Source organism: Pelodiscus sinensis, chromosome 8 (genome assembly GCF_049634645.1).
Source record: "Pelodiscus sinensis isolate JC-2024 chromosome 8, ASM4963464v1, whole genome shotgun sequence".
Classification (NCBI taxonomy): Eukaryota; Metazoa; Chordata; order Testudines; family Trionychidae; genus Pelodiscus; species Pelodiscus sinensis.
The window spans coordinates 9,132,964-9,153,980 of NC_134718.1; the positions used below are offsets into that span (position 1 = coordinate 9,132,964).

The window sequence follows — 21,017 nt, forward strand, 5'->3', positions numbered from 1 at the left end:
CAATACTAGATATTTAATTTATTAACAATGATATCTCTTAACAATATTTTTGAAACGGGCTTGTTGAGATCAACATGAAATTTCCAAACAGTTACAAACCGAACAGGTAGCTTGAACTTTTATTCAAAACAACCTATTCTGCCTAGCTTGCTAATTCTGCACACTTGTGTGGCAGAAAGACCACTTCAAGTTTCTGCTAGCATAATGCTAAGCTAATCAAATATTCCTGGAGTACAACATTGGAACTAATGCTGTTGAATTGGTATGATAAAACATACAGTTTAATAGGAAAAAATTAAATGTTGTGCTTATTCTTGAGTGGGGAAAAAACACTGGACTGCAGTACATTTCCCTCCTAGAACACACTCAACTGTCTGGGGTTTTTTTGGGTTAGTGTGGTTCTAGAAAAATTAGTAAAATGCCTGTTTTGAGAAATCGCACAAAGTATATTCAAATATGAAGCTGTAGTCCTCCAGAATTATGAGTTCCCTAGAGCATCCAAAAATTAACAGCATGTAATCCATTTCAGTGTGAATGTGTCTTTAGTCTGTTAGCCAAATCTTTACATAATACAAATCATTCTACCTATAAAGCACAAATATGTTTATTGTTCTCAACAGGCAATTTAATGCAGCTATAGGGAGGAGAATGCAAGAAAAGAAGATTACAACCTAGCTGATCATGCTTTATTTCTCTTAAATCTCTCTGCATTGCTCTGTGGTTATACTTGTTTAAAGATTGCATGTAACTACGCTGCCTATGTGATTTGGAAAACAAATCAGTCTAAATATGAAATTCCATTGGGTGTAGTTTTTAGAGGATTTGATATATTTATTACAAATGTACATTTTTCCCCCAGAGCAGTCCAGAACCTGTAATCTTTTTTGGTGTAACTTTTGAAGACTTAAATTTTACTATAGATCGTTCATTTATATTTGCCATCCTGTTGTGCTGCTTTATTCATAGAAGAGCTATTAAAGCTAATTATTTTCTGGGTGCTTTTTTATCAAAAAGAAAATTGGAGTTAACAAAAATTGGGTGTGTGTTGGGAAGAAAAATTCTCTATTGAAATTATACACAATTTTGTTAATGCCTCCTGGTGTGTGAGGGATCAGGAACAAACTATGATGAGCACTATGCAAAATGAGTCTCCAAATTTAACCTGATAACTGAACAGTGGGCTTTTTAAGAAAGAAACTTTTTTCCAACCTAGGCGGGACTGCTTGCTCTTTTTTGTTATTGCATGCTGGCAAATTGTTTTCTTCGCTATTCCTCTTTACTGTCAGGCTGGTGCTATGGAGTATCTCAGTCAAGTGGCAGGAAGAGCTGAAGGAGGTTGCAGCCTTCCCCACAGATGTTTGACTGAAGTTCTGCATTTGTATCTCTTGCCTGCTTTGGTTTTTTTTTTTCCCTACAGCGCACACATCTCACTGTGACATGTAAAATAGTGATAGAAATGTAGCCGTGTTAGTCTGGTGTAGCTGAAACAAAAAACAGGATTATGTAGCACTTTAAAGACTAACAAGATGGTTTATTAGGTGATGAGCTTTTGTGGGCCAGACCCACTTCCTCAGATCAAATAATGGAAGAAAATTGTCACGACCATATATACCGAAGCGTACAATTAAAAAAATGAACGCATATGAAAAGGACAAATCAAATTTCAGAACAGAAGGGGGATGGGAGGGGGAAAGTAAATGTCTGTGAGGTAATGATATTAGAGGTGATAATTGGGGAAGCTATCTTTGTAATGGGTAAGATAATTAATGTCTTTGTTTAAACTTAGGCGTAAAGTGTTGAATTTAAGTATGAAGACAGTTCAGAGGATTCTCTTTGAAGTGTGGTCTGAAAAGGTCTTTGAAACAGGATGCAGGTAATCAAGTCGCTGAGACAATGTCCTTTCTGGTTGAAATGGCAAGAAACTGTTTTTTCTTTGTGATCCTGTCTAATATCTGTTTTGTGGGCATTGATTCTTTGACAAAGTGTCTGAGACATTTGTCCAATGTACATAGCAGATGGACACTTTCAGCACATGATAGCATAAATTATATTTCTGCATGAGCAGGAATATGTGTCCTTGATCTTATAACTCACTTGGTTAGGTCCAATAATGGTATCAGCAGAGTGAATATGTGGACAAAGCTGGCAACGGGGTTTGTTGCTAGGGAAGATACCAGGGTTGGTATTAGTGTGGTATGTCCTGTGGTTGTTGGTAAGAATCATCTTGAGGTTAGGTCTCCCAGAGCCTCTTGGAGTTTAGTATCCTGTTCCAGTATAGGCTGTAGTTTATTGATAATGTGTTGGACAGGTTTAAGTTGGGGGTTGTAGGTGATGACAAGTGGTGTTCTATTGTTGGTTTTCTTGGGTCTGTCTTGTAGTAGATGGTTTCTAGGTATTCATCTGGCTCTTTCAATTTGCTTTTTTATTTCTCCGTGTGGGTAGTTGAAATTTATAAATGTTTTGTAGAGATCCTCAAGTTTCTGGTCTCTGTCAGTGAGATTAGAGAACATGCGGTTGTATCAAAGGGCTTGGCTATAGACGATGGATCATATAGTGTGTTCTGGAGGGGAGCTGGAGGCATGTAGGTAATTGTATGAGTCGGTGGGTTTTCTGTAGAGAGTGGTGTCTAATTTTCCATTGTTGATTTGTACTGTGGTGTCCAGGAAATGGATCTCCCATGTAGAATGGTTCAAGCTGAGATTGATGGTGGGGTGTAAGTTGTTAAAATCTCTGTGGAATGTCTCCAGTGTTTCTTGGCCATGCATCCAGATCAACCATTTCAACCAGAAAGGACATTGTCTCAACGACTTGATTACCTGCATCCTGCTTCAAAGACCTTTTCAGACCACACTTGAAAGAGAATCCTCTGAACTGTCTTCATACTTAAATTCAACACTTTATGCCTAAGTTTAAACAAAGACGTTAATTATCTTACCCGTTATAAAGATAGCTTCCCCAATTATCACCTCTAATATCATTAGCTCACAGACCTTTACCTCCCCCCTCCATCATCCTTTTGTTTTGAAATTTGATTTGTCCTTTTCATATGTGTTCATTTTTTTAATTGTATCCTTTGGTATATATGGTTGTGACAATTTTCTTCCACTATTTGATCTGAGGAAGTGGGTCTGGCCCACGAAAGCTCATCACCTAATAAGCCATCTTGTTAGTCTTTAAAGTGCTACATAGTCCTGTTTTTTGTTTCTGTCACATGTAAGTGCTTCTTAGTCATCAGCCATTGGACCTATAGCTCAGAAATGGATGGTAAACCATTGTCCTGATACAACTTAGTTGCCTATTGAAAGCATTTGTAATTGTTTTCTGTAAGACACATTCCTTGGGATTTTTCCTCCCATTTTTTAAAAGGTACTAAGTACCAACTGTGGAAAGCATCCTCTTTTGATGCAGAATACTGACATGCATATTTTCACCAAGCATGTGTTTTTTTTTTAAATAAACCCTGGTGGAATATGGTTTGGCCGTTGAAAATTTCTTAATAAAGAGCCAATGTTCTCCTCTTCTTCAGAGACTGGCCTTCTAGTTTCTGCCAAGAAATCCGTGAGAATTAAAGGCCAGGGGGTAAGGCACCATAGTTTAATTTTTTTAACATCTTATTACACTTAAAATTTGATAATTTGAGATCCATACATCTTGAGTAATCCCACTATGATGGATTTTTGTGCAAGAGACAGTGTGCTGTACAGTTTGGAACATAAGAAAGTCCATACTGGGTCAGACGAAAGGTCCATCTAGCCCTGGATGCTGTCTTCCAACACTGGACAATGTGAGGGGATGCCCAGGAGGGAATAAACAGAACACGTAATCATCCATGCCCTGTTGCCCATTCTCAGCTTCTGACTGAGTCTAGGGTCACCATCCTTGTCCATCCTGGCTAATAGCCATTGATGGACATATCCTCCATGAATTTATCTAGCACTTTTTTGAAGCCTATTATAGCCTTGGACTTCACAATGTCCTCTGGCAAGGAGTTCCACAGGTTGACTGTGTGTTGTGAGAAGTACTTCCTTTTGTTTGTTTTAAATAAGTCCCAGTCTTATTAAGTTCTCCTCATATGGCAGATGTTTTTGTAATTGGGATTTTGGAAGTAATTGTTTTATAATCTGGAGCTTCAAGAAGTCCGAAAGTAAGGATAATTGAAGTTTTAAAAGTTTTTATTTAGCTGTGTAGTGCCCCATGAAATAATACTTCAAGATAATATATAAAATGAACATAAACACTCACAGACTCAATGACAGAGTATACAGCTAGCAATAAGACAAACCGTGATGAGGGCTACATCTAGATGGAGGGAGAGAATTTGTGTCTGATTTCAGAAAGGGGGGACTCTTATGTTTCTGTACTTTGTGACTTTTTTTTTAAAAAAAAGATATGGTAATCAAAGGCAATGCAAATTAAATTGGAGCACCTTTGTCCTGTAGGGAGAGTCTATAAGTGGCTAATTTCACATTACTCTCAGCAATGTTATTCCCAGGTGTAATTCTGACAGGTTATGGTAGATCCATAGCTGTGGTGGACAGAAGGCCAAGCAGCTTGTAATACATTAGGAGAAAGGTAAACCATTCATTTTTTCTGTAACTCAAGTGTTAGGGCTGCTCATTTTTTGCCATGTGTGGGGGTGAAATTAGCCATAGCAAACCTTCCACTGACATCTGTAGCGCAAGGATTTCACCCCAGATGTTTACTATCTAACATCATTCTGTTTCTGCTCGGTTTCCTGCATATTGCTAAGAAATACTGCTTTTGTTTAGTGTAACCTAAACTCGTGTGGATTCTTCAAGTCTGAGGGAATTAAATGCTGGAGCTTTACAAGGAAAAGGATTTTGCTCCCCTCTCAGAGGGGACAAGAGGGAATAAATTAGACCACCTTTCTCTTGTCAAGGGTATGGGGGAAGGCAGCAGTCTTTCCAAAAGAGGAGTGGATGCAGGAAGGCCTGCAGCTACTACTGAGATCTCAAGACAGTGAAATATCGCAGGGGTGCAATGCACTGTTACTGATCCAGGTGGGGGCTGTAGTCTAACCTTGGGGGTTAGGAGGTACGATTTCCCATCACTTTCCATGACAAGACATTGTTTTCTGTTTCGTTTTATGAGGTGTTACGGTTTAATCTCATTGTGAAATGGATTATTCTAGTGCATGTTCCTTGTGTATATTCATAAATATTCTTGGATTAAGTTACTCCTTCTGGATTTGAGGTTGTTTGAAGGGGAAGATAAGAGCAGTATAGTCATTGCAGTTTCTCATATTCTTCCCCCAGTTTCTGTATATGGCAAGGGTGTTTAAAAACTTTTTGTCAACCCTTCTTCTCTTGCACAGTCTTTATAAATATTTATACAGCACCGTTCAAAAGAGACGACCTGTTAGAATGTTTTAGGTTGAGATTAGCAGTCATGAAACCTATTTACAGCACATTTTATCTGGCTATTTGATAACATTAAAGAGAGAGCATTCCTTCATCAGATAGTGCTAGGATCCATGAAAAAGGTTTATTGATGTCTAACTATCAAATTAAACTTGTCTTAGAATTAATGGACATGGCAGTCAGAGAAATGATTCATTCCATTCCTGCCAGATTAGCCCATTTGCCCTAGAACATCAAAGTTCCTTCTATATGTCAAGTTTACCATGGGATGGTCCCCCTTTCTGTATGCATATACTGAGACGAACGCCCCACTATTGATGAATATTTTATTCATAAAATATTCTGTCTCCTATGTGACTTAACCCATTTCAGACCTTAGATATTTGACTATAGTCCTGAAACAACAGAATATCATCATAACTTTCTCTCTGTGTAACCATAGCTTTAGGGCTAGGATTTTCAGCAGCCTAATTTTGGTCCTATTGAAGTCAGTGGAGGATTTAGTATTGACTTAAATGGTGGGATCAGAGAGAGACCAACACTGAATGCTTCTGAAAATGTCATTAGAAAACTGGACCAAGTCATTGAAATTCATTAAGTAGGTGTTACTCCGAAGAGAGAGCCTTTTTCAAAAAGTCTCTGAACTGAGCTAAAGAAATTTAGAAAAAGAAGCAGGACAAAAATGTGATATTGCATAACCATAATGAACCAAAGTCCCAGAGGGGTAGTTGTGTCAGTCTGTAACTTTCAAAATGAGTAGTCCTGTAATCTCATGTTTGAGATGAGTATTCTTGTGTTTTGGAGACTAACTATATATATCATGAGCTTTTGAGGGCAAATCCCACTTCCTCAGATAAGCAGAGTGGAAAGAAAAGGGGGGGGGGGGACTCTCACAATTTGCAACAGAAAAAGGGAGCAGAGGGGGAAAAGGTACCTGTCAATTGTAGTCCTGGTGCTAATGAGGCTGATTGAGTGGGCTGAAAGTGTCCCATACTTAGCTTTTGCTGTCAATTGGATGTTGAATATAAAGAAAACAGGTTTTATAACTGTCCATCCAATTCAGATCTTTGTTCAAGCCAGGAGAGAGAGTGTCAAATTTGCATATGAAGGCCAATTCTGCACTCTATATCTGAAATTGGCTTTTGAAATTATTTTGTAGAATAATGGCTACTTTTAAATCTATTAAAGAGTTCCTGGGTTGGTTAAAATGTCCCTCTACAGGTTTCTGAATATTACCGTTTCTGATATCTGTCTTGTGTCCTTTTATCCTTGTTGAAGAGTCTGCCCAATTTGGCCAATATACATTGCAAAGGGACGTTGCTGGCACTTGATGGCATACATCACATAACAGGACGTGCAGTTGTATGAACCTCTTAATGTTGTGGCTTATGTGGTGGTTAGATCCTGTGATGGTGTTGCTTGATGTGTGCACAGAGTTGACAATGGGGTTTATTGCAGGGGTAGGTTCCTGGGTGAGTGTGTCTGAGGTGTGATGTGTAGCTGCTAGAAATAATTTGCTTTAGGTTAGGGGGTTATCTGTAGGCGAGGATTGTCCTGTCTCCCAAGGCCTGTGCGAGTGAGGGATTGTTTTCCAGGATAGTGAACCATGTGTTCATATCATCCAATTAAATGTAGTATCTAATAACTGGGTTTTCTGTAGTCAAATCCCTCCAAAAGTCAATTAAGCCAAGGATCAGAAGCCTTAGTTTACCAATACCTGTTTGGAAGCTCTAAATTATGACATTTGGGGCAAGAAGAAAGAGATTCCCATGAAAGTGGGGAGATAAATCTACATGAGAAACTTTCCCTTTTTATAAAATGCATTGACATGAAGGGTTGCTTAGGCCAGCATTAGTAGAAAGTTGAGGAGAGGGCAGGTCTGTATTTGGGAATGAGGCAGTAAGAAAACGTAAAGGGAGTTAAATTTATTTCTCCACAGGGATCCAAAAATGCTAGCTCACCATGTGGAAAATGGAAAGGAAAGAAAATGATTCCATCAGAGAAAGGTTAAGTAGCAGGACAAGTCTTTGTTGAAACCTTTTTAGCTGCTACAAAGCTCAGGCCTCCTTGGAGACGTATTGTATTTCCCAACCACATCACTCGTTCGAAATACATGAAGGCAATATCTATGCATGGGAAACAGGGCCAGATCCTCAGCTTGTGTCAACTCTTGCAACTCAGTTGAAGTTGGTGCAGTTGTGGCGTTTTGTATCCGATGAGAGTCTGCAAGGCTGACCAGACACTCAATAAATTTAGGTGCTCACCTCATGTTTTCAGTTGGATAGTTTTTGTATGCATTTAATCTTATTTCATAATTGTAGTATTTTTAGCTCTGTTTAAAAATGTCTTTCTCTGTAAGGTCTGTCTTTGTTCTCATTAAACCAGGATATAACTTTTTAAAAATTACACAGCTAGTAGAAACTGTGAGATTTGCATTTTATGACTGTGTTTAACTGGCTCACATTAGGAATGGCTGCTGAAACACTAAGTTTTACAAGTAATCTCTGAGATAACAAGAGGTCACCCAGTAAGGCCAACAAGCCCAGATCAAGCTCATTTTGAGGAGCTGACTCATGTTTTCGATATAAATCATATGGCATGGCCTATTATGAACACCCTGTAAAACTCAAAAAGCTTTATGATTGTTAATAGCTACTGTAATAGTGATTTACTAGCTAATTCAGGACAAAATATGCTGTGGTTTGTGCTTTGACTATGTTAGCCTATCTGCCCAAATAATAGAAGATAATCAGCTATATTGTAATGCATATTAATTTCCGTGCTCCAAGTAGATTTGACATTTAACTTTAACTTATTACTTAAACTGACTTGATTACTGGCAAACTTTTGCAAAGTTGGATTGCGTATTAATTTTGCTCGTGAATGTGATTTGTCAGTTTACTAACCTGCGAATTACAGTTTGTTGCCACCGTGGTAATCACTGTGTAACTGCAGTTTATTCATGCCGAAGAACACCTTATTAGGATAAAAAACAAAGTTTGAAGAAAGATATTTTGCAATGATTGTAATAACTTGAGGAATCCCAAATGTATTCAATGTAAGAGATTTATGTTGGGCCCAGTGGAATATTAATATATACTTTTATATAGATAAAAGAGGTCAGCTAGTCTTGATTATATTACTCAATATAAAATAAAATTTCTTTTAGTTTGAGCTTTGCTTCCTTTGTTCTAAATATCAGAACTAGTAGAATATTTTTGCTTAAATGTGAAATTGACTTCAGAGCCCATTGGATTAACAACATTGCAAAGAGAAGTTAAATCTGCCAAATAAGCACATGAAACTGTTAGAATATGGCTACTCCATTCCAAAATAATTTGCTAACATGCTTAAATCCTAATCTGGAGTTAGCACATCAGTGAATAAAAATTTCCATGTTGACTCGGTTCTTGACCTTTCTTTCTGAAATTGCCAACGTGAATGCTAATAATTGATGACTGTTGTTAACGTGTGTCTGTTTGCCTGTCTAACTGGTATTTGATACAGTCCAATTATTTCATGTAGTCCATAGAACAATCAACAAGAGGTCTTGGTTTCTACTGTTTTGGACATGGATTCTAAATGGTGGGCAAGGAGCTAGAAGGGTCAATATTTCACTGTCAGTCTTCTGAGCTATCCAAGAAGACACAGGCATGGTTTGACATCCGGTTGTTTTAATAAAAAATAAACTAAATTTTTATGCTCGTCTACAGACAAGTAAGAATCAAAATTCTCAGCCATCCTATAGCCAAATCATAAAGCATGCTTTCTACCAGAAAAAAAATATCCAAACGAAATTCAGTGTTAGGAAGCACATTCCACATTCCTTTCTGTTTAGAGATTTAGTCTGCCTTGTCTTAGAACACCTCAAAACCCTCAATTTTTTAAAAAGAGATTTGCTTTAGGTGCTGTGATTTTTAAAAAGAAATTTGGAGGATTTTAAAATTAAAATCAACGCAGAAGCAGAGAAGCACATTAAAATGTGTATTATTGCAAGGGGATTTGAAATAAAAATGACTTTTTGGCATTGGAGTACAAAAAAACCCCACAGTCCCAACTATCTTAGATTCTTCCTTCAGTCTTTCCACCTCCTACCCCTCAATTCACTTTTTCTGGATGATCTTCCAATCCACCAAATTTCTCTTTACCCTTCTCCTCGGAGTACTGTGTTAATGCTTTTTACTTCATTTTTGTGGAATGATCTTTCAAGGCTGTTCACTTACGCTGGTGGACTCGTATTAACAGATTATTTCGTTTCTCTAATCCTAGCAGAAAGAGTTCCTTGAGGCTATTGTTTAACTGGAACTGGATTTTGGAACACAAAGCGCTGGGCTACTTTATCATCTGAAGTATAGATTTGCCAGTAAAATACCTTTTTGAATGAGGCTGATTTGCACCTTGTATAGATTGACATTGCTCTATTGAAGTCAATGGAAGGACAATTTTTACCTGCAAAGGATCTGCCATAAAACACCGTTTCTTTTTCAGAAATATTAGAAATACCCAAATCCACAAATAAGAGTCTTATGCAGAGCAACATGTATTCTCATGATTAAGTGTATAGCATAGGGTATCTGTATTTCTGTTGTACACGAGTTCAGTCTTTTCATTAGTTGCATGCCCATGAAATTCCCTTCAGTGAAATTGTGGCCCACACAAAAAAGCCTCTGTATTCAAGTCCCAACTTTGGCAGCAATTCTGATCATGTGCCGTTTTCAGGATATTTTACAAACTTCTTAAAGTTTCCATTTTCCTCATCTAAGGTTACAAACAAAGTTTATTTGTTTTGTTGTTGAATATCACTATCTGATATAGTCTTTCCCAGTTCTTATATCTCCATCTTTGAAATATGGCTATTCTGTCTTCGCAATTCCTTTTACTGTAATGTCTTTTTGTCTAGTATGCTAATGGCCACAACAACAATTTTCTAAAAAAAATGGAATACACCGTAAAAATGATTTGTGTAGGAAAAGGAAAAACCATGGCTGAATCATTGAGCAGTAAATTTGGCAGAGCGCCATGTCTGGGCCGCAGTACAGTTTACCTGCCCACTTCCCTCTCCTGCTTCATGACTTTCAACTCCTATTTAATTGTATTTCACGAGACACATCTAGAGGCACCTCTACAGTTAATGGCATCTAAAGTACAGACATTCTTGCCCAGCTATAATGGGTTTAAAGACAGTATAGATCGGGGTGGCCAACCAGTTAGATACGAAGAGCTAAAAGAGCTGTGGATAGTAGTGCAAAGAGCCACACATCCCTCCCCCTGAGCCAGGCAACCCTAGACCCCTCCCATTCTAACCCAATGCCTGGGTCTCACCAGAGCTGCCACTGCCACAGCCATGCACTTGTCCCTCCAAACGAACTGTAACCCTGAGAGCCACATTTCTGTGAGCAAAGAGCCGCATGTGGCTCAAGAGCCACAGTTTGGCCACCCCTGATATAGATGGTGAGGCACCTCTGGCATGAGGAGAATGTTTACAAGTATGAAGCCTAGAGCAGGGGTTCCCAAACATTTTGACACGGGGACGAGTAAATCCATTCATGAGCTTTGGGAGGACCGGTAAAATTCATTTGCATATTCATTAAGCAAATGAAGAATATGCAAATACATTGTTTTTGGTCCTCCCAAAGCCCCCAGGGCCAGCTTTAGCAAAGCTTTTGATACGGCCACCCACAACATTCTTACCAGCAAGTTAAGGGAATATGGGTTGGAAAAATGGATTGTAATCCAGTAGAAACCCTGCACCACCACATTGTGTATTGAAAAAGGGCTCCTTTATTTTCAGAAAGCTGACACCATCTTTGGAATTTTTTATCCATATTCTCATTCCGGATGGTGAATGCACCAGGTTCTCTCCATTCTGACACAGTGTAGTGCCTTTAAACCTCACTGTCAGCAGTGGGGATATTTAAAAGGCACTGCTTTTACATTTTTAATCAGGATCTGCATGCACCCTGCACTGTCCTGCTCACTGCTGGCCGATTCTCTCTCCCCTCCCCCCCATCTTCCCCCTCCCTGGGCCAGCCCCGCTGTCCCCGCCAGCCGATTCTCCCCCGATCTCTCCTGGCAAGCCCTACTGCCCCCGCCAGCCAGTCCCCCCCCCCCACGATCTCCCCTGTCCAGGCCCACTGCTCCCACCCCACCGGCCAGCCCTGCTTCTACCAGCCGGTTCCTACCCCCTAGCCAGCCCTGCTTCCGCCGGCCGGTTCCCCTCCCTATCTCCCCCAGGCAGCTTCACTGCCCTGACCCTGCTTCCCTGTGGCCCATATCCAACCCCTCCTCCCCCCCTCCACAGCCAGCAATAAGAGCTCACCTGGTAACCCTCACTATGCCTCTGCCGGGAGCCTGAAACATACGGCTGCATCCGCCCAGCCCGGCTGAGGGCTTGGGGAACCCGACGCTGCACGGGCCGTCCAGGAGCCCTGAACACCCTGGCAGCCACGCTGAGGCCCAGTATTTTTTTTCCCGCGGCCCAGTACCGGGCTGCGGCCCATAGTTTGGGAAACTCTTTGCTAGATGATCCACCAGACATCCATAACAGAAGACTGTACCAATCAGATAGTAATACTTAGCATTTGTATAAACATTATATACATGATGTGCTGCACAAATATTAATCCTCACAGTGCCTTTGTGTAGATAAGCCACTTGGAGAAGATGCTCCTGACTTTGGCAGATGTAGTTGTTCTGTTACATGAATAGAGGAAGTAGGATAGGAAATGAACTCAAGGACAAAAGTTTTTTTTTTTTTTTTTTAAAGAACTGAATCCATTTATCATGTATGTTGGTATAAAACATTTTAAGCAAAACTCAACACTATAATTACCACGGCGTACTCTTATTTGAAGATGGTTTCAGAAAGCTGATAGATCACCGGCAGCATATGGACATCCTATCAGAATTGTGCTAGTGGATTAATTTCTGATTCCATATTCCAGAACATTTGAGGAGGCTGAATTTTGTTTCGAGAGAAGTGATAAAAGATACTTTCCCAATTAAGATCAGGTTGCCAGGTAGCAATAGGCTACATAATATAGCCAGCACTATTCAAGCTAGAAAATAACTCTTTCCTGGCCATGACTTGGCACATAGCTGAGGTACAGCAGCCTCACATAAGAGTGGAAATTTTCATACCTAATTTAGTAAACCCACACTTACAGAGTTTGTCAGGATTTCAATTATCGACTCTCTGGTTTCAAAGTTTAATACTTGGCCATAAAAAATAACTTTGGTCTGAAACCCATTTTCTAAACTCTCTGCCCAAGGAGTTACTGGAATATAAACACATAAGATTAGGAGAATGACTTATTCACACAGATGCAACTGTCTGGAGAACTCTTGTGATTCCAGGATTGTTCAAGAGAATTAGATGTGCTGAAGGGTAAAAAGAAACATTATCTATGAAGAAAGCAGCTACAACATAACGTGTAATTCCGCTATAAATAAAAAACGATATCCAAAGATGTAAAAGCATATGACTGAAAATAAGACATCAAGCAAACAACATTACACTGTCTTTTCAGTATGTTTTTTAGGAAAATCTGAACCAATTAACACATTTACTTTTCTCCAAAAGAATACCCAAAACAGCTATTAAAAATGAATATTTTATTAGCGGATTCATATAAACTTCCTACATTATGATGGTGAAAATAATCATTCCATAGGTATGCAATTACCACATCATACCTCCCTAGTCTGTCCTCAACTAAAAGAAGTCAGTTAAGAGCTAAAACGAGAGGTTTTTTTTTTTAAAAAAAGGAACAAATTAGCAAATCCGGGCAAGTGAAAAGTCAGACTGTAAATTTTGTACTTTAAACCACAAATAGAATGTTAATGCGTCTTTCACATTAACTGTATCCTACCTACAAATATAGAGTGTAACTTGAGACAACACCCACTGTATGGTTAGGATGTTTTCATATTTAGAACAGCAAGTGATAAATGTCCATTTTGTTAGACAAAGAGGGACTGTGACCCAGCTTTTAAATAGATTAAACAAAAACTTGCTTATTTTTAAAAGGAATGTAATGCCAATAATGGAATCCAGGTCAACCAAAATATAAAGAAAATTAAGCAGTAATCTGAGAGAGATTTGTCTCCAATTACAGACAGTTATCTTCTTCTATCATGTATACCTCTTCTGCCTCCTAGCCAGCAAAACGTGTTCTGTGCTTCTACTTGGGTTACCTCATAGGTCAACTTCCAGATAAAATATTTCTATATGCTTTGGAAACCTGCTATATATTATTTTGGAGTGTAAATAAACTTACTTTATGTAACATGTGGCTAACTTTCTATGTAACATATAGTCTACTTTTTACCTCAGTGGTGAAAGTTCTTGCCAATGCCTTAACATGCAATGTAACTGGCTGCACATTGGCCAAAGCAGCTGTAAATTTGGCTTCTGAACCAATGGTGACAGGGGTTTAAGAGCAGGAGTTGGTGGCAGGGGAATCCTCACACATGCTAGAGCACTGGCTACCATTTTCCCTGTCTGAGGAATATGTTCTGAATGTTCACTTCTGAAACGGCCTCCACATTTTTATGGCTTTGTCGGGCTAATTCTGACTTAATTCCTTCTGGTTTGGTCAGATTGAATATTATGCATCTGTTGGCAGCCAGAAGTTTGCAAACCACCTGTATTGTCCCAGATTAGAAGAAGTTATAAAATGGCGATGTTCTTTTGAACATCTGACAAGCCCTGTAATCCAGGGCTACCCATTTTTCTCACTTTCCCCGTGTTCCTGTAAATACAAGATATTTTTTAAAAATTTCTGCCAGAATATTTAATGATGTCTACATGTGTGCATATAATCCCTGACACTGGATACTTTATTTACCATATTGATTTCATTTAAATTTCATTAAATCGTCTTTCTAAGGAGAATTTCCACTTCTAAGCTGGGTAATGTTGGATTGTTAAAAACTGCATCTTTGTGTGTTTGAAAATGTAACTCGGGACTTAGAGAGAGGTTTGTTTCCTCTTTGAGAGACATGAGGGAAAGAAAGTGTTAGCATGAACCATTTGAGCTGACATCTGAGCAGGATCTTTAATTATCCCTAATCCAACTCTGTTGATTTGCAACCTGAACAAAGAGACAAGAAAACAAAAGTGTGGCATGTGTAGCGATGTAACTTGTGATCTTGTTTTTTATGTTTTGCATCTGTAAATTTCTAGGAGTTTCCTAGGCATCTTCCATTGAGTGAGGCAGAATCTCAACTTCAGCCTGCAGCAGAGGTGAGATGCATTCTGTGTGCTTTCTTGTGGAGACTTTACGCTTGTTCTTTCTTTTTTGTTGCTTGCTTAAATCTAAAGCAAACCATTCATACTAAAAGTATAAGACTGGGATTTTTTTTTGTATGTTGCCAGCATCAAAAGAAACAAAAATGCACCTCGCACCAAAGCAGGGGGATCCCATAGTACAATCGTTAAAATTTACCTAGTCAGAAAAGCAAAATGAATATCATCTGACTTTGTGAGCTCATTAGAGAGAGGAGGGAATAAAGGTGTGGCTGATGAGAAGGCTGAATACAAAAACCAGGAAAGAGTATCTCTTGAATTTTTTGTCTCCTCTAGTTTCCAGGTCTCAAGCTCACGAGAGACACGGAAGTCGAACTAGACCGTGTGCTTTAATAACAACTGCATTTTATACTCTTCTTGTAAATAACCTTTCTGCCACATTACTGATGCTTTCTATTAATTTTTCAGGAAGGTGTGCACTGTGCAATCTATTTATTTTGCTCATTTTCTTTACTGGGCTTTGGCCATGCAAGATAAATGCTGTATTGATAATCCCCCTTGACTGCAATGTTTCATGGACATTGCCTGTTGGTCTTCCTCTTGGAAGCTTCTTTTTAAGGACTCTTTATGGGCAGATCGGTTCATCCTGAACAGAGATGCGTTTGAGTCGTAGCCCCGGAATCTGATCAGTTGCTTGGAAACATGGATTTTTTTAAACTATTTTTCTGTGACCAGGAATGTTTGTGAAAGATTTCAATCTGTAGGACAGGTAAGGTCTGAGAGGCAATGAAGGAGGGGTTTCTAAGGATCATAAAAATATTTAGAAAATTGATTTTTTCCATTGTTGAAATCACCATGTATTGTCAGATACTTGTCTGACTGACACATTACAAAATTAATTTGTTACCCTCTTCTTCAAGATAGTTCTTGTATATCCATGTCACTTTCAAGGAACGTTTTGTCTTTTTGTTACAATATCTGTATTATTTAGAAAGTGTTAATTGAAATGCCTTCTGTGAAGGGATAGCTAGTGACTTGTTTTACATTAGATGGGAACTGAGAAGGTGTTAAAAATAAAAAAGAACGTAGCCCCTCACAAACACAATGCGAGGTTATCAAACAAACAGAACAGGTTGAACTAAAGTGTACTTTGCTTAGGCTTAGAGATGGACCTCAAAGCAGTGTTATAAACCCAGATCCAGTTTTTGTATAGACTAAATGGGATACGGGGTGAATCGTGAAGCACATTGTTGCTACCTGCCCTTTCTGTGAGGAAAGCTTGTTGGGGTATTCAGGATCAGGGGGACCACAACTCCACTGGCTACATGTCCCTTTAGGTCTACACAAGCCTCCCTCTCTATTCAGGCTAGTGATAGGCATACTCCAACTTCTGCACTCTTGAAAAATGCCGAAATGATCAGGGAGCTGAAAGACATGACCTATGAGGAGAGGCTGGGTTTGTTTAGTCTGCAGAAGGGAAGAGTGAGGGGGGATTTTATAGCAGCCTTCAACTTCCTGAAGGGAAGTTCCAAAGAGGATGGAGAAGAAGCTGTTTTCAGTAGTGATGGATGGCAGAACAAGGAGCAATGGTCTCAAGTTACAATGGGGGAGGTCTAGGTTGGCTATTAGGAAAAACTACTTCACTAGGATAGTTGTGAAGTACTGGAATGGGTTACCTAGGGAGGTGGTGGAATCTCGATCCCTAGAGGTTTTTAAGTCTTGGGTTGACAAAGCCCTGGCTGGGTTGATTTATTTGGGATGGGTCCTGCTTTAGGCAAGGGGCCTGGACTTGATGACTTTCTGAGGTCTCTTCCAGCCCTATGATTCTATCCTCCTCGAGAGTCCAGGCCCTGGTCCACTATATATTAGCAGCATTCACAGACTCACTGCTTCCAGAAAAGCTGCACCCCACCCACCCATTTCACCTCAGGTCACTGCTCTGCTTAGCGCACTGCACTTGAGAGGTTTAAGGGCAAAAATGAGTACAACTTCATTTAACAAGTGATCACAGGTAGAAGTGTTACATAAATAGTTACATATTAAAAAAATAAAGCCATAGCACTCATTCTAGAACTTAGCATTACTTAGATACCTTCATGTCTCCCACATTACTCTAAAGTCTTTCATTTTACAGCCAGGCTTGGCTGTGACCCACTATTCATGAGGTAAGTCATGCTGTCAGCTTGTATCCTTGGTGAAAGATCTTGCATGTCTCTTAGGGTATGTCTACACAACAGAGTTTTGCTGGGAAAATGGCCAGTTTTTCCGACAAAACTTGAGGAACATCCACAATGCAATTGCATACTTTCGCAAGAAAATCGAAAGAACAGAGTGTTTTTTCTGCCATTGGTAATCCTCATTCTACGAGGAAGAAGCCTTTTTGCAAATGAGCTCTTTCGCAAAAAGGCATGTATGGATGGGGAAGAGGGAGTTCTTTCGGAAGAACAGGAAAGAGGAAAAAGCAAAGGTGCGGGTGGTGGCCATTCTATCCATAGCGATCACAGCTTACACATGTGAGAGTGTGTCCATTCAGTCTGGACGCACTCTTTTGAAAAAGCAGATCGCTTTTTTGATGCACTTTTACAGTGTGGATGTTCTCTTTTGGAAGAAATTTTTGCAGAAGATCTCTTCCGAAAAAAGCTTTTTTCAAAAGAAGACTGTAGTTTAGACGTAGCCTTGGAGATATCAAGTTAGTTTCTTGGTTTTTTGCTTCGGATTGGTTTGACTTTCCCTGTTGATTGGTTTGTATTTACTTCTCTTAAGTGATTTTGCTTAGCTTCAGGCTCTGTATTCAAATAGACTACCATTGTGAAGTGAACAATACGAAATCATCAGGCAGAGGGGGATGAGTATCTGTTACCCCCTTCCTGAGAGGAACCTGTCCAAGACACGTCAGTTCCTGGTGACGGGCCTTAAGGATAGAATTTTTACTATAGACACATGAACAAATAACATATTTAGTTATTTTGCAATGATTACAATGACCAGTGGGCCACCCTTTCACCACTGAAGAAGGAGTTAGACTTGAATATTTTCCTGGAATGTCCTCTCTAAATGTGCTTTTTAAATGACTATTACTATTATTGTAGGGATCGGTCCAGGGCCAGAAGACAAGGGGAGTCCAAGCTCAAACTCACTGACTCAAATACCTTTGAAAAATCTGACTGGTAGTAAGTTGTTCAAGGTCAGTCGGTAACTAACGCCTCATGTAGTAGAGAGGCACCTCGTAGGAGTTACCAAAGGAGGTTAGGCTGTTCCAGTCCCCTACCAACTTAGGCACTTTTGTAAATTCTACTTGGCGCCTATCTGGATATTTGGCAGCCTAAATGCCTTTGTAAATCAGGCTTTCCACCTTTGGAAGGCCTGATTTACAAGTTCATCAGAAGCAGGGATTGGATAGGAAGAGTATTTCTGTTTGTCTCCCTGTCAGTCAAAGGGCGGAGGTAACTCTGAAATCACTTTTCCACTCTCCAGCTAGCTGTGTTGCCAGGGCAAGTGGCTTGAAAGAATCAGGGGGAAAGGATGAGACAACGTTCTTTTCGGAGGTGTCACTTTAGGGGCACTCCTATGCAAGGGTCTGATTGCACGAAAGAATTGATGGATTTTTTTAAAAAGTTGGTCACATCTCATTTTCTCAGGTATTCCAATGATACAATACTTGTCTGTATAATTGAGCAAATATAAATTAATTTGTGTTGTCCTTTTAATAATCTAAATTCCTAATTATCTCTAGTGCTATTCCATTTTATGGGCTCAATCCTGTGAGTCGCTTAGCAGGATAAAATCCCATAAACATATGGCATGGTTTGGTTCCATAGATCTTAGACAGCTATGGTCTTTTAAATGAGAAACAATCTGTATATATGGGACTTCAAATATAAGAGCAGTATGTCATAATAACACTCTCCGTTTATAGGAGCTAGTATGGATTTATTAGGATTATTTTATAATCAATCTCTGCTGCTTTAGAATGCTGAGATCCTAATTTAAATTCCATTTATCAAGTCTGCAAAAATAAACTTAGAGGAATAGCAACATTAATGAATTGCTTTCCCCTGTCTTAATTTGGAGATTGCTATTTTTCTAACTAAATGTTGCACCTGGCACGAATGTCAAATCAATTTTTGATAGATATATCCTGTTTGAAAGGATTAATGAAAGATTCAAAATTACAAGAATTATTTACTTTATTGAAAACCTCTTAGAGAATATGATTTAAGCCAGGGACAAGCTTTTCGGTGAATCTAGAACTGCAGGCTACACACTGCAGAGTTTAGACTGGAGAAAGTTCATTTGAAAGTCATGTTTCCAGTATAAATTACATACAGTTGTGCAAACATGTCAAAGTTTGGTAAATTGGATTTGTTTAATGTAAACAATTTTTGACCAAAATAATAACACAGCTTTAGAAAAAGACATTATGCACCCACTTCTGAAAAGTTTGTATAACTTAACACACGCCAAAACTTCACTGTAATTCTGTGCAGAAGTATATGAAGGATAACTATTTAGTAAGATCTAACCTCCATAAAAGAAATCTATAAACATGCTTTAATTTCTTGTACTAATCTTTGTTCTAAACACTGGCCCATTGAAGCATACACACACACATCTATAGGCTCTTGTGTCAGTTAAAAGAACAATAAAACATTGGGTAAATTGTTATGATATTAAAACTTAACTGTTCAAATGTGAAATATATTTGAAGTGCAGCTGTGACATATTTAAGCTTCTTTTTACGTTTGTTCCTGGGGCCATTTCTGTTGGATGCAACATAAAATTGTGTGTCAAATTAAGAAGTGGTACACTAGTAAATGAACAAATGATCATAGCAATAAGTGGCTTTATTTTCAGAGGCACTTTTAGGCACCTCCTCTGCAAAAGCTGGAGTTTAATTTGAAGCATTTGAGTACCCCCATTGGAGTTTATGGTGAGGTTAGGTCTACTCGTCTGCTCAGAGTTAAAGATATGTCTCCATCTCTGCATGTTCTTAATCAAACAGCCTGAAAGTTGCTGACTTTGGGCTCAATCCTGAAAAAATTGTGGAGCAGGCTGACCCCAATCCAGCCGCAAACATTTAACCATGCACTTAAGAACAAAAATACTCTTGTTGTCTGGCTATCCCGAAAGAAGGACAGGAGACATTGGCATGGGATTAATCAGGCCACAACTTAATTATTAGATGCCTAGGACTACCCAGCAGATAACAGTGTACGGTGGAGGTATCCATCTTGTTTATTCCATAATTACTTGAGGGGCTTTTACTGGCTCCCCCTCTTTCCATCCTCATCCCTCCAGCAAATCCATTGCTGGGATCTTACCATATTTGGAGAGAGAGGTTTCCACTCGCTCCTCTTCTTTTTCTGTCCCAGTCTCTCCAGCAACTCCATTGTCAGGACCTTACCATCCTCTCCCGCCTTGTAGGAGGGTTAAGCAGGGCTATAAGAATGGAGGGGCTGGCTCCCTGCTATACCAATCATAGGAGTCCCTAACCACCCTCCATTCATTCCTATAATGAACGCCTCTTTTTAAGTCCTTTTCCAAGTATCCAGCCTTTCCTATGGAGTGCTGGCACTCGACATCTGCCCTGCACTTAAATCATGAGTGGTGACATATGGCCTACAGTACATCCCTCGGGGCATGAACAGAGCCCTTCCTTAAACCTGCTATGGGGAAGGTGCGGGGGGGGGGGGGGGGGGAGAGAAGGAAACCCAAATGCACCCAAGCAAATGTGGTGGGAAGGGAGAAAATCCTTCACAGCCTGTCTAAAAAGGGACAGCTGGCGGCATGCCCACCACAGGTGTTGACCACACCTGGAATTTTACTACCTACAAAAATGGGGAGGGAGAGTTGGTCCTGCCTCAGCCTTGGTCTGGGTAAAACAGACCCCTCCCCCCCCCTTCTCTGGCCTGGGTCCTTATCAACCCCTATATTCCGTGGGGATGAGTCAGTGTCCCTCCCTTCCTCCTCTTGCAGCAGTTCTCCTCTTTCCCAACCCTTTCCGCTTTCAATGGTAAAATGGCCCGATTGGCTACAGTCTCGAAGTACATGACTCATAGGGAGATGGGCCATAATGGAGGCAGAATTGTTCTCAATGACAAATCTAAGAGGAGGCGGCTCTGAAAGTATGGGTTGATTTAAAAATAGCTGTAGAGGGTTGAGGCCTCTCAAAGAAGTACACCATAATCTCTCAGTTGGTCAAGATGCCTCATGGTAAACGGACAACAAATTGGGGACCCTAGTATGAATAGCATAGGTAGACAACTGCAAAGTGTCATTGTACTTTGAGTGAAGCACAGATTTCTGAGCTGTTGTTTTCTTCACTGAGCAGGCAGGCTGTGAACTAAGGTGTTCAGAAAGTCCACTGAAATACTTTTTAAAGCATA

General features: G+C 39.6%; 1 protein-coding gene across 8 annotated transcripts in view; it reads left to right on the forward strand.

Moving 5' to 3' along the window:
- The window catches only part of LRMDA (leucine rich melanocyte differentiation associated), an 864,979-nt gene that overhangs the window by 518,125 nt on the left and 325,837 nt on the right, over positions 1 to 21,017 (forward strand). For 4 of the 8 annotated variants that reach the window (XR_012905545.1, XM_075934701.1, XM_075934706.1 and 1 more), the window contains exon 6: positions 14,569 to 14,628. The exons of the other annotated variants lie outside the window; for them this stretch is intronic. Coding sequence is in view for 3 of the 4 variants with exons in the window: in XM_075934701.1 (XP_075790816.1) it covers positions 14,569 to 14,628 (60 nt within the window). In the remaining variant the exon portion in view is untranslated. The remainder of the gene's footprint in view (positions 1 to 14,568; positions 14,629 to 21,017) is intronic. 8 annotated transcript variants of the gene reach the window in all.